The sequence below is a fragment of the Drosophila navojoa genome, chromosome 2 (assembly GCF_054131105.1).
Source record: "Drosophila navojoa isolate 15081-1374.11 chromosome 2, UAZ_NAV_1.0, whole genome shotgun sequence".
Lineage (NCBI taxonomy): Eukaryota > Metazoa > Arthropoda > Insecta > Diptera > Drosophilidae > Drosophila > Drosophila navojoa.
Window position 1 is genome coordinate 13,538,688 of NC_142890.1, and position 14,721 is coordinate 13,553,408.

The 14,721-nt window shown below is 38.8% G+C and overlaps 2 protein-coding genes across 8 annotated transcripts in view; both read right to left on the bottom strand.

The window, feature by feature from the left end:
- Positions 1–14,721, bottom strand: part of LOC108658181 (uncharacterized) — a 64,881-nt gene that overhangs the window by 9,907 nt on the left and 40,253 nt on the right. For all 7 annotated transcript variants that reach the window (XM_030382871.2, XM_018110840.3, XM_089259442.1 and 4 more), the window contains 2 exons: positions 11,514–11,613; positions 45–155 (listed from right to left, as the gene is read on the bottom strand). In XM_030382871.2, the coding sequence (XP_030238731.1) occupies positions 45–155; positions 11,514–11,613 (211 nt within the window). The remainder of the gene's footprint in view (positions 1–44; positions 156–11,513; positions 11,614–14,721) is intronic.
- LOC108658295 (uncharacterized) lies at positions 1,834–3,711 on the bottom strand. Its single transcript, XM_018110955.3, has one exon. It carries the CDS (start codon positions 3,590–3,592, stop codon positions 1,979–1,981), a length of 1,614 nt encoding a protein of 537 aa, XP_017966444.1. The 5' UTR covers positions 3,593–3,711; the 3' UTR covers positions 1,834–1,978.

A 14,721-nucleotide genomic window follows, 5' to 3' on the forward strand; every position in this document is an offset into this window, starting at 1 on the left:
GGCATCGTCATCGGCTGCTGCTGCTGCCTACGCAATATACATACCTTGGCCAGGCTTATCCTGTTCATGCAGGTCACGTACTGTGTCGCCAATTTCAATGCGATAAGGTATATGTAAGTTGGCCGCAATGGCCAATGGTAGGCCCCAATTGTCATCTGCAAGTAGACAGATAAAAAGAGAGAGAGAGAACCATGAGATAACGTCAAAGAGGGCGTAAGATAGGGGCTGGAAGGAGGGGCCGCAAGGTAACTCAACAGCTGTGACAGTCGTTGTGGTTGCCTCACCATCTCTCGCTGGGAACAAAATTGTGTTTTGCTGCACGTTGCAGCCAATTTCGATGTTGCTGGCAGTTGGAATCAACTGGCGAAACATGTTCACACGCTTCGTGCTATATTAGGTGTTGGCAATATCAAGTCGAAGCTGCTAAGTGAGCATTAAGCAACGTTTTTTAGAGACGGTGCAATATATAAATATTGTATAGTAGTATCATATTTTATGCCAATATTAAATTTAATTTACTACATTTTATTTCTAAGCACTGATAAGTGTAATAATAATTTAGGCAGCTATATTACAAATAAATGCTGAAACAAGTTCAATATTTTGTGAATTGTGAATCCAATTTTATATATTCTTGAAGTGTTTTATATATATTATTATTATATTTTTATACTTATTATTATATTATTTAATTATATTATTATTATTATTTGACTATAAGTGTTAAATGCATTAATACAAGGTCGAATTTATTAGAGTCATTAAATTAAAGAGTTGGTAAATTGTAGTTAATCTAATTCTAGCAACTTCAGTTCGATATTTATTTTACAAAATTATGAATTTTAAGCTCTACTTACGAAACTAAATTATTTTTGTATTTACTTAGAAGTTTGAGATAATATAAATAAATAATTAAATTTTGGGCTTAAATAAACTATAATTACATACTAGTTTCAGTTTCCTTGTAAGGCTGCCAGACTATACATGTTTTCCAGATTGTTAGCCAAATTCACGATTGGGATTAAGAAAACGCCACTCTTGACTAGATTTTAGCATAGTGAGATTAGAGAACACTAATGAAGTTTACCCATACTAACTAACCTAGGGATATTAGAATACCTAGACGTTGCGCCCAGTACGATTTTTTTCAGGAATTTATGAACATAATTAGTAAATCTTCAATTGCTCATAAGTGTTGCTACTCATGGCTATCATTCAGTGCTTGATTACCTAGGAAGTGGGAAGCTTTCATTAAAATTGTGAGGCAACAATTGCCTGTGTCGCCTTTGGGTGCCCAATTTGGAAAGGTGAAAGTCAAGGCGGTTGATGTTGCTGGCGTCAGTAATGGTGTTGTCATTGTCAGGTGTCAGAGGAGTAGAAAATGGGCCCAGCACATTGTTGATGCTCATTTTATTGACGAGCAGTGACATGTTGTTGCCGAGGGTTGTGTGGCCAGCAGTGAGGCTCTTGCTGGATAATGGCCCAATATTTAAGGTCAGCTGGGCATCGTATTACTGCTGTTCTTCTTGTTGTTGTTGTGCTCATTGTTACGCCCTGAACAGTTTTAAGAGAGAATGATGTGCCCAACAAGGCAGATTAATTTCATGGCTAAGTAAAAGCAGTTGCTGTAGGCGCAAATGGCCTGGCTAGGTGCAAATAGCTGCGCAGACAAGTTCTAAGAAGAGAAGAGAAAAGTGGAAAACAAGTTTTCTTGAGCAGAAGATGCTAAGGCAACCAACTTAGAAAATGGACAGGTACCAGGGGCAACGAGAAGCCAGCGAACGAAGCTGAAGTACCACAGCAACTCCTAAAGCTCTGAAGTAGACGAGAAAATAGTTTTTTATTGCCAAAACAATTCGAGTACTCGAACTTGGCACAGCTTAATTTATTGGGATTCTCTGTTGAACTAAACACTGAACACTCAACTTGTGGTATTTATCTGAACTGGCACGAAAACGAAATTTGTTCATGGCATGTCTCATTTAACATCACATTTGCAGCTCTTGAATGCATCTTTCTGAGCCTTCGGCTGGCTGTCTCCACCTCCTGCTTCGGCTTCGGCGCCTGTTTCGGGTTTCTTGGCTGCTGGCGTTGCATGGTCACACACCTGAGCCATCAGGCCGCAATCGTTGCGGGCGGCCTTTGGGAAGGGGCAGCTGTCGATGCCCTTCTTTGCAATCAGCTCGTCGAATTGCTGCTGACTCATGGGCGGCTTGGCAACGTATTTGTTTTTGGGACAGGCGTGTATTTTCCAATTGGGATGCGCGGGCAGGTAGTCGGTGGGTTCTTGCATGAACTGTGCGGCTAGCTGGATGCACACCTCGGGATCGTCGACGGCTTTCAGTAGTTTCTGCTCAAAGGCGCGCTCCTCCTCGGCCTGAATACGCTTCATCTCGATGATTTGGGCATTTAGATCCAGGCACCTCTGTCGCTGCTGGCATCGTATCATGGTCCTTGTGACGGGTGGATGGACGAATCGATTTTCGGGCATTTTATTCTCATGCACCTCAGCTTCCAGGCGCATTTTGCGCTCAATTTCCTCGCAGATCTGCTTCTTGAGATACGCGTGGCAGCGCGCGGCCTCCTCGCGCTTGGCGCGTGTGCGCTCCGCAACGTTGTTCTTGCAGCAATAGTCCACGTGGAAGAGGTCGTCAGTGCGATCGTTCATCATCTTCTCAATGCCCAGCTCGAGGTTGCGCATGCGTCGCACATATGCAATGTATTCGTGAGTGGCGCGCGCCAATTCGCGCTTCGTGCGACAGATGCGCTCCTTGGCCTCTGCCTCGAGGCGCTGCGTCTCGCGTATGAACTCCTCGTGCTCGGCCTTGTCGGCCTCCCATTGAGCGATCTTTTCGCATTTGCGGCGTCGAATTTCCTCAAGCAGCTCGTTGCGATACTTCTCCTTGCTTTTGTCCAATTCTCGGTGCTTGTAGTCGAATTCCTCCAGGCGCAGCTCCTCAATCAGCTTGTCCGCATTGATGGTGTCCTGGCGTTTCTCTGCGAGCTCCTTCTGCCGTTTTTCCTCATGCTCCTCCAGTTGTACCTCCAGCACCTTCGTTATCTGGCTTTTCAGCTGCTCACGCGTGCGTCTCTCATACTCTTCTACACGATCGTACTCCTCCCAGCGCCGTTTCTCGAGTTGCAGCCAATAGTTCTCCCTCTCGCATTCGCGGCGCTTCATGCGCAGATTCTCCTGCATCTGCTCCTCCAGGCAGATTCTGGTGTCCTCGCGATCCTTCTGGCGCAGTGCCTCGCGCAGCTCGTAGCAGTTCAGCATCACCTGCTGCATACGCTTCGCATCGCAGAACTCCTTGTGGCGTTTGTCCCGTGCCGCCTTGATCTCGTTCAGTCGCTCCTGACGGTTGCGTATCTCGTCGTCCAGGCGGTTCTTCACCTTGCTGGCAAACTCCTGCTCGTACTGCTTGTCCTCATTGTCGAGCATATTCTTCAAGCGCTGGCTGCGCTCCTGCAGCTCCTCCTGCGCCGTCTGTTGTGCCTTGGCCACTAGCAGACCAATTTGCGTGTGTAGACTCTTGCGGTCTGTGCGTTCCATAAACTGAAAGTGTTCTTCTCCTCTGCCATGATTCTGCATTTTGATGAAATTTTAATAAATAGAAATAAATCACTACGCAGGACAATCAGCTTGTCAATTTTTTGTCGTCTGTGTGCTACTCACATATGGAGTACATTCGGAGTTCACAGAGGCAACTAGACTTGGTTTGAAAACGAATTTACATTTGGGAAATGTTGACTGAAATTCATTTAGATATATGTAGATGTAGATTGGGATTGCATTCAGAAATTGTCTATGCAAATTTGTATTTTAAAGTATAGAAAAAAAAGCTGATGCAGCCTTTGCTATTGCATATATTTTCTAATGAATAAATATGCAAAGCCTCAACTTTAATAGGTTCTTTTCGACCTTTAATCAATCTACTCGTTCAACTTTATTAACTACTGAAGTCACCTGCCTATACTTAACCCCAACACAAGTCTATATAATTTTATTTGAGTAACCCCTCTATACTTAACCTGGCTCACCAACAGTTGTGAAGTCTTCTTCGTCTGGCATTGTCATGCTTAATGGCATAATTGCTTGGTTACAAAAGGTGCATAATTAATGAGCAGCGGCAGAGGCGACAAATTCAGTTGGCAGCTGCTGCCAGCGCAATTCGCTCAGGCATTTTATGGTTAAACATTAATTGCCAATGAGCTGGCGAAAAGTCAGCGCTAATACGATATTACTCATACGTCATGTTGCCGAGACCATTTAACGCAATTGCTGTGTGTGCGCCAAAGAAAAATTGAATTAAGTCGCTGTGCCTTTCAGTATTTGCCTTACCCCTCCCCGAGGGTAGGTGCATCAAATATTTATAACATTCACGGCTTCAGCGCAAACTGCTTTCGTTGTTTGTGTTTTGGTTTCTGTTGCTCTTCTCCATTCCATGCTTTTTTTTTTTTTTTATTTTCTCATTTTTGCTGTTGTGTGGCATGCGAGTTAGTTCCTCAGGCTGTTTTTCTTTACAAAAAGTATTTGGCACTTGCCGTAGCAGACGCAGCTTCTCCTGCTGCTGCTGCTGCTGTTGCTGCTGCTGCTGCTGATGTTTCAGCTGCCACCGTTACCCTTAACTCAATTAGCAATGCAACTGACACACTAATTAACTCAGATGCGAGATGAAAAGCTGCACAACTTTTAGCCAGATGCCACACCTCTGCTCTTGCCATAGTTACGAGCAGCAAACTTGCTGTTGCTCCTGTTGTTGTTGATGCGCCTGCTGCTGCTGCTGCTGCTGCGACTCAGTGTAGCTCCCCAGCCCTGCCCAAATATTGGCAAGCGTATGTTTGCCCAAGTGCAAAATTGTGCCATTACGCAACTGCAGAGCGCCGCTTTACTGTCAACATTCAGCTCACATTTTTGGATACATGCATTTTGCACATGCCGTAACTTATGTCAGCACATTTCGGGCTAAGCTCAAGTTTTGTAGCTGCGCCTTGATGCAAATTAAGTTACAAACTAAATGCATCCAACTGGGACAGGATTGATAAGGTATATTAACTAGTATACAATTCAATTTTAAAATGATGCAAGCTTTTTATTTAATTTAATTTCATTTATTAGTTAATTCATTTATTTTATAATTAATTAATTTGTATTGATATATTTTAGCTTTTTGCTGCTTTCTCATTCAATTTTCAACAAATAAAAATAGCATAAAAATTGTAAATATTTATTGTTATATTATTTAAAAATATTAAATATTTATATTTAAAAATATTAAATATTTATATTTAAAAATATTAAATATTTATATTTAAAAATATTAAATATTTATATTTAAAAATATTAAATATTTATAAATAAAATTCACATAGCTTACAATTCATAAACTTGAATAACCCTTAATATACACACATAAATATAAAAGAGATACTACACTTACCATTTCCATATTAATAATTCAATAAGCTAAATTGTTTTTCTGCTCTGTCCCGGGTTTAGTAATAAAAGATTTTGCACTGCGCAGCTCGAAGAGCATACATTTTTAATTACATTCGAAGCTTATGATAAAATCAATAAACTTTGGCTTTAGTGCTTTTAGATCTTTGACTTGAAACGAATGATTTATTAGAACTAGAATTTTATATTGTTTTTATTTAAGTGTGGTCTTTAATTGTGGAGAACTAAAATGCAATGAAAGTCCATTTGCATTCTTATTTATTTGTGCTGCAGCCAATAAACATGCACAAACACAGAAACACACTCTCAGAATCTTAATGTATTTTTATGTAAATACCATAACGCATACGCCGCGTGTGACATGTGCGCTGATTGCATTTTGCTCTCTATCTATATCTTTCTCTCTCTCTCTCTCTCTCTCTCTCTCTGTGCGTGTGCTGGTGTATGTAGATGTGCCCTTCGTCACTTACAATGTGCTACAATTTCAGCGCTGGCCAGGTGGCCATTCCAATTTATTTACCTGCCTGCCCATTCATTTTATGCTGCAATGCAAAAAAATAAAAACCAAATTTTTTTCCTGATTTTGGCAGGGAATTTAGTTCACTTGACCAAGCAAAGCCCCTTTTTTATGCGAACGCAAGCAATAGCCCAGCACGTCGGACTTATTGCGCGTTCCCTTCAAATTTGATGTGCGCGGCAGATTAGTATAACCGTTTCTACCGCGCGCTTTTAGGGTAAAGATTTTTCAATGGAATGTTTTTTGTTTCATTTCGCTTTCCCATTTTGTTTTCCATTTTATTTTCCATTTTTTTGCGCGAGCTGATTGTAAACAACATCACTTGGTTGACCAAATCCGCAGACTAAATAACAAACGTACAAAAGCACGAGGGAACAGGTCCAAAAACCGAAAAGGCATTTCCATGAAATGTTTGTGCATTTGGTTGGCCAACACACACTCACACACACACACGCACACGTTAGTGATGTTGATCCTAACTAACTCACACAGCTGCGGTAATTTAAATTTTAAGCAGCCCATGAATATTTAAATGCATAAAATGAAAAAGCACAAATGTAAATACATATGTGTGCACACACACACACACACATAATATAATACCAGTCGCTCTATCTCTCTCTCTCTCTCTCTATCTTTCAGAGTGTGTGCACAGTGCATGCTGTAAGCATATGCAAAGTGCAGACAGACAGTTGGCGCTAAGTATGCGCTCTCAGCTCTTCTACTATGTATGCTCACAGTCGCGATGGCCGCAGAATACGCCATTCCTTGGCCTTGGCAACATTGCGATGCAGGAATGTGTCTGTGTGTGCGTGTGTTAGCTGAGGTAAGTAACACAAGCAGCCACAAAGGATGTGCGGTGAGCTATGTGCGGCATATGCTGGCAGCCTTAAACAATGCAAATTCTCATCAAATTCCAAATTTCACATTTATCCTGCTTGAAAGATTGATTATAGTTTAGTTAAATCGGCAGGATTATAATTTTATTTAATTTCTAGTGAAAAAAAAAAAAAAACAAATTACCAAACTATTTTAGTTAATTAGCCTGCTATAATTGCTTCCTTATATATATTTCTTGTTTTGTATAAATTATTCTGTATAAATCATAGTTATCCAGATTTACGAAAAAGCAGTTGATCAGATGAGACCACATAAGAGTATAAACTCCAAGTTTAGAGCAAATTGGTTTGAATTGCTGTGCATAGATACATGGATGGACGAAAAGACAGACACACCACAAAGCGGACATTGTACAAAACTCATTTCACTTTATGGGCGAGCACTAAAATTAAACCATTTATTGCCAGTCGACTACAAACTGTGGCTAATAGACTAATAAAACAAGGGCGAAGCCTTAAAGTTTAATCAAAGATAATTTCCATTGACGCTAATAATTGATGCGATAGTTTTTGATCGATGAGTAATGTAGACTGAGTTAATTACAGTGCACAATTTTAGTTTATATATCGGATAATCCCTTAAAAACCGTTAAAGAACACTTTTCGTTGCGCGGTTTACTTTGTGCTTAAGTGCTTGGCATAAATAGTTTGTCGTAAAATAGCAATAGTAAGTGGGAAAGCATGTAGGGTGTCAATTCGGCTTGGTTTCATTGTCGGTTTCATTGCTGTGTTGTGATAAGCGCCTTACGGTTACGGGAATGCCAGCTATAATATGTAAAAGTTAAATTTTAAATTAAATATTTATGCACACACTCGAAAGCGAAAGAGTTGAAGAAGAGAAAATTATAATTCATTTAATTCGCCGCAAATGTTGGCCATGAAGGCCTGCGCTGACAGATATGCTACACATTCGAGCAAGACGTGGCAAAGAGAGCTCAACTTGGGGAATACCCTAGAGTTTTGTTAAACACAAATTGTTTTAGCTGATGGCTTTTACTGCCTTTATGAGGTCATAAAATAGAATGAATTGAATTCAATGCTAACCTAATTATTTTGTGGCAATTAATAGCACATATCTCGTTGATAGACCCGAGCAGAGTGACTGTAAAGGGAAATTAGCAAATACTTTTGTTTAGTTAAGTGCTTATCACAAGCCATACTGGGCTGAAGCCTTCTCATTCATTAATTCAACTATGCACTAACTAGCTACTTTATGGGGCCTGGCTCTTATCAATGGGCGACACGCCGCATGCGAACTTCAAGTTAATTATGCAAGTGATTATTAAGTTGATTAAATGTGTGTGTGTGTGTGTGTTTCTAGTGGGTGACAGAACTTGCAACATCCTTTTCCACTTAAATATGTAAATAGTTGCCGGGCGAAGCAGTTGCTCCTCGTCGATATTGTAAGGGAAAAGTTTTCCGAGTCCGTGAAAATGCAATTAAAGTTGAAATTGCATCGCCTTCGCCATATTGTGTCGGAATCTACATAATGCATGAGAGAGAATCTATTGCGGAACAATATCAAACTCAAAGCTCGATTGATTGAGTTGCAAGATGTTGTCATGCTTGCCATTTTATACTTTGAATATGCTATGCAAATTCCTGAATACCGAAAGCCTGATGGGCGGAAGTGGCTGAATTTTAAGACTGCCGGAATTTGAATATTGATGGCCTGACAGCCGAATGTTATTGAAGTCAGTGATTCAAAGTCAGCCCCAAAGTCAAATTCAATGTCAAACCAATCAGCTCATAACTGTGGCAATCAACTCTGGCATATGGCTTCGCCGGTTTCGCAAGCACTTGGCCACCTTTTATGGGGCCAAGTCCATTAGCTGTCACTTAGCGTAAAACAAATCATAAATAAAATGTGCTCTTGGTCATGACAAGCAATCGGGCAGCAACTCGACCTAATTATGCTGTCATAAAAAGGAGCTCAACATGATTTTCCTAAGCCCAAATTGAGGAGTCTGAGCCCCGGCATTCATTGTTAATTGTTCAACAGCCGCGATTAATATCAGTGTCAGACTGACAGCAAAATCTTAAGAGATATATATATACATACACGTATCTCTCGGCGTCTATAGACTTGCTCTCGTTTATGGTCTATTTATGGGCAACGACGTTGCCTCATTATTCATAAAAATGCTTGACCAAATACGCACGAACATTCCCCAAGGAATTGCTATTCCAAACAGTTTCTCTATGTACGTGCGTGTGTGTGTGAGTGTGCGGGCGTGTATTCGTGAGTATAAATCAGCGATATATGGGTGTGGCCTCCGTTTACCCAACTAAACGGCCATAAGGGTGTCGCTGCCCAATTTCACAGCTGTGCGTGCTTCTCTCGGTTCACATCTGACAGAATCACGTAAAGAGGTTCGTTAAAGAAGTTATCAATATGTTATGCGAGTTGAGTTGAGAGACACGTTGATGTGCGTGTTTTCCATAAAGTTGTAATATATGCGTATTATTATATGTAAATTGTAGCTAAAAACAATATTTGTCAAAAAGCTAGTAATCAAAATTCTTCTTTTTTTTTCCCTTTGGCATACATTATGCAAATAAAAAAATATGCATTAAGTTACATTTGTTTATGCTGGAGAAATTTTCTTTGAAATGTAACAGAAATAAGTATAAATAAATATAGGTATATCTATACCGAGCGAAGTTTATATAGTTGGCTTGAAAAAGTATACATATAGGAATCTTTTATAGTGTAAGGCCAAGAATCAAACCATACTTATAATATATTTCTTTTTATTTCATAAAAGTCAATTTTAGTTTATTTATAGCACAAGACGAATCGCTAAGTCTCTGACCTGGTACGGCTGCCCTTATATGCATATGTATATCATCAATAAAAATACTATATATTCACTCTAAAGAATCAAACACTTTGAATGCTTCTTTTTGCCTGATTGTAGCTGCTTTGGCTACTGCCTGACTGATTTTATTAGCTGGCAATGGAATGTCTGCTGCTCCAGCCACTCATATTTTATGCACAGCTCATATATTATATATATATAAACATATACATATATATATGTATATGATGTCTCGATGTTGGACACTGCTATCGCTCGCCTGCTTGGCTAGCGAATTTACATTTTTTCCTGGCATTCCCTTTGGTTATTTTTATTGCCGTGAGCACATTTTGGGTTTATTTGTGCTACTTGGCACTAGCCGCTGCCACTCGCCGTTGATATTTTATTTTACAACTTTGTTTTCATACAATTTCTCAACTGCTGTCACACAATTTTCTGTGTTTGTTGGGGTCAATAACCTAGGTTAAGAACAGAGAGAGCAAGAATCAGAGGATGACGTCCTCAACTCATCTGCTATACCAACTAATGCCGCTTGGTTCTCAATATTTGCTTGATTTTGCTCAATAAAAATTGTATTTTACGAGTCGATTGGAGCTGCTGGCTAATTAATTAATTAAGTCGCAAATTGTGCATCTCTGCTTATATATTGTATATACAATATATATATAGATTGTTTGAGCTTTGGCATGTTTATCTTGATCTTTAATTTTAATTAGTGCCTTGGGGCAGCAGCTGGCTTTCCTGTTTTCAATTAATTAAGCATCTGATGCTACTCTGACAATGCAACGAGCCCTTGGCCTTGCCCACTGCTGCGGCTGCTGCTGCTGGTGCTGCAGTTGGTCACGAGCTTAGTCTTTGCCACCTAATTAAATTTCAAATGCAGCAGCGTAACAATATAATAGCCGTCTGTGTTTCACTACCCAACAGTCAACATTTGCGACCATGCACACACACACACAGACACACACACACAAGTGTTTAGTGGGCCACAGGATACAAAGCTGGGCATTAATCATAATAATGTCGCCACTAATTGCATTGCGTATACGCACACGTGTACTATGACTTGGCTACAAGCAGCGTCAGCTGCGCTGTCCCCGTTGTCCGCTTTCTGTCTTAATAATTAGACCATAATTCGGAGTTAGGTGGGCCGTCCATCGGAGACCCATTGCAACGGCTGTGCATGGCATGCGCATATTTAACATAATACGGGCAGCCTTGGCTGCCGTGTAGCCAGCCGAGATAATAACCGGGCTTAGTATCCTGCAATCACGGTCAGTAAATGCGGAAGGTGGGCATTTCTCTCTCTATATATATATTATTACATGAAAATGCTTTAAGAACGAAACGCTTGATAGTTTATGAAATTTATTTTATAATAAAAAAGTTTCTGCAACTATCTCTTCAATTTAAATTCAATTTAAATTTATTGAAGATAAATATTGTTTTTATGATCATTTTATTTCTCTTATGTAAGCTTTTAATTTGCTGAGCTAAAGCTGCCAGCTTTCATTAAATAATGATTCAGTTATTATCATGATCCGAGTATAATATTTTTTCAGCATTTCAACTGCTTTCAAAAAGCCAGTTAAACCTGTACAAACTTTTAATAAATACACTCAAAATCTTTTGCACACAATTTTTACTTGCAATTTCCATTTCAATTCCAATTTTCATTGGGCAGACTTTTCACGATTGTAAATGTGGACGGGTGTTAAGAAATGAATTCAAATTCATGCAAATTAAATGCTGACATTGCGATGCTGCGAATCATTAAAACTATCGGGCTTTTAATCGGGAAATAAACGTTTACTTACCGCCCACATAGATGTCAACGTGCATCCAATTCAACTTGCTGGCAATGCTCCGCACAGCCAAGGAAATGGCCTCAAATGATGGCAGAAAATTGCTCGAGATCTGTAAGGAAAGATATGAAATTGTTAAAAAAAAGAAAGAAATAAACGCTTTTGCATTACCTAGCCTAGAAAAGAAATATATATGTATATATATACTCTTTGTCAGTAACAAGTTTTCTCATTCTCCTCTATCAATCTGCTTATCTTACACTAGAATTAATTTCTCTTTAGCTTTTGCCTGGTTTAGTGACAATGAAATGAGCCAATTGGCTAACGTTTAATAGCTGGACAGAAAGTATGCTTATTTAATTGAAAAATGAAAAACCAAACTCAAATTTAAGATTTATTGATTAAACATTTAGCCCGCTGCCATATGGTAAAAATAAATATTATTTCTATATTCTTAGCCAACTTAATTGGTTAACCTTAAACCGCTGCCATTAGGTATAAATAAATATTATTTCTATATTATTAGCCAACTTAATCAGCTAACCTTTGCCTGCTTTAAGTGATGTTTGATCAGAGTTATTTACGAGCCTTGTCAGACAGACAAATTGTTCACATTACTATAGACAATTCAATCAGGTTTAATCAAACCATTAAACCGAATGTGTATTTATGAATGCGTGTGTGTGTGTGTGCGTGTGTTTGTATACTTGAAGCATACAAGAGACACAACAAAGTTCAATCAATAATGAACCCTCACACCCGAAAATATCATCGCAGTCAGGCATAAAAAGGTCCCCGTCTATTGCCATTGAATGGAAGGGAACAAAATATTCGATTTTGTATTGGCCGTGATGAGGGCTGAGGGTAGTAGCAGTTGGCCAAGGGCCTGCACGTAGCTTAAAGTTGTTTGGTACCTTTTTGACCTTTTTTGTGAGTTGTTGTTGTATTTTGTATTTTTGGCTGTTTCTCACATTTTGCTTGGAGTTGGATTTGAGTTTGCGCCCTGGACAACTGGCCGAGCTGCCTGTGCTGGTTGGCTTGGCTACTCGACTGGCTAAATGGTCCCCTATGTTGGCTTCTCCACGTTCTCCTTATTTCTTTTTTTTTTTTTTTTTTTTGGCTGTTTGCCGATGAAATAAATTGAAAAACGTTGAATTGTGAAACACAAAATTTTCTACAAAATTGAATTTTAAACTCGGCACAGGGAACAACGGAAGCAATCAACTGAGCCAGCAATGGGGACTGGCTGATCTGATTAGGCAATGATTTGCCATTTTATTTTTCGCATTTTTTTTCACATTTTTTCACATTTTTTGTTTATTTTTATTATTATATTTTGGCACATAAACATAAAGCACAACAATGAATACGATTACTCTTCCTTACTGTACAACTGTGCGTATACTTGACTGAATTGAGCAACAATTTTATATCATGTGGGTTATATAGATAACTAGCATAGGTATTATACTAAATTTTAAATATTATTTCGGTTCACTAGTTTGTAAAATATCACTGCCCAATGCGGAAAAATATTGCAATTATATTTTTTTAAATATTTATAAATATTTCGCTTGGCTTTTTTATGCAACTTTTTCATCGTTTAAGTTTCGACTTGTAGTTGAAAAGAAAAGTACAATTGGCAACTTGAACTGCTTCAGCTTAAAAGTGTCTTATAACTTTGGTTATTATAACTTTTAATTTATTTGCTTATTTTTCTGTTTTGTATATCTTATTGCTTAAGCTAAAGTTGTATAAGTTTAATTAGCAATTCCTGAAACTGAGCTGCGGGGCCAGCATAAGTTTTAAGTAAATTTTAAGGCAAATTTCATATCGAATTTTGCTGTTGTACTTTTTTTATAGCTTGATACGTGCAATAAATAAATAGAATTTGAGCACTCGCAGCTCACCCTAGCTATCATCAATATGCAGCACAGCTTGAATGGCTTGTGCGAGAGCTCAATAAAAAAATGGTCTGCAAATTGTGGCAACAGCTGCAAGGCTTGGCATCAAAGTGCATTTCGGATGTCTATTGACACAACGTGACCAGGCATGGCAACTTGGCTATTTACTTGCTCAGTGTGAGCACTTTGCTGGCAGCTAAGTGCACTTGAGCCGTTGGGGCATCTAGGGGATGTACTTTGGCCTTATTGTTTGCAGCTCGTGTCCGGCTGGCACCTTGTTTTATTGCTGGATAAATTGTTAAGCATTCGATCAATTTAATTAATTGCCACACAAAAGAACAAGCCAAATCAAATTCATGCTAAGCAATCAAATTTTTTTTTTCCTTTTGCAGATATTTTTCTTTTTTTTTTTGTGTACAGAAAATGAATTTCCGCAGTCGTTGCTTTTCTTCCTGGCTGTTACAGGTGAATGGGCCCATTAGGCGGTGCTAAGCGGCCAAAATCCCATGCAAAGGACCAGCACTGAGCGCAGAATCAACATTAATCACAGCTCAGCAAATATTTGACATTTGTATGCTTCCCAAGATTGTTGGCCCTCGCCTTAGCCTGGTTTTCACTTGCCCTTGCCCTTGTCCTTGTCCTGCTGCCAGCCTTGGCTCATCCCTATTCTTAAGCAACATTTTGTTCATGTCCTCCATTTGGGGCGTGTCCTCACTGCACAGCCAAGCAATGCTCATAATTTAGTTAGGGACCTTAACATATTTGCACGAATGTGATTGAATCCCTTGAGCCAAACATTCTAAACTTTGCAAACATATCTTCTTTAACTGCTTCAAACATCTCCCTTAGCATTCACTGAATTCGATTTGCAAGCACAATCAACTTAATTTTGGCATTATTGATTTAATTACGAAGCTATAAATTGAATTCCGCTTGTGGTTCATTATTCAATTAATATATCTGCTATAAATATTTAATTGTCAAAGCAGTCGATTAAGTTAATTAACAGATAAACATGACTAATCAAATTAAGTTGGCTTAAAGTATCAACAAATAATATTTTAATACGTTTTACTATCACAATTTACTTGAGCTTAATACAAACTGACATGGGAGAACATGTTAAGCGTCTGCTAGACAGTTGAATACAAAAAGAATATTTGTGAATTATCGAGTTTGCGAATAAGCCTGTTTAATGGCTAAAATTTTAAATGCATTAAATATATTGAGCTAAAGTTAAATCATTGAATTCAATGCGAAAATAAATGGTCGTGGCAATTGTTTTTATTAATGTTTTACACTTTTTTTCAACATTT

What these genes read in the sequence shown, in the direction of transcription:
- LOC108658295 (XM_018110955.3), bottom strand. Translation starts at nt 3,592, where the DNA reads ATGCAGAATCATGGCAGAGGAGAAGAACACTTTCAGTTTATGGAACGC.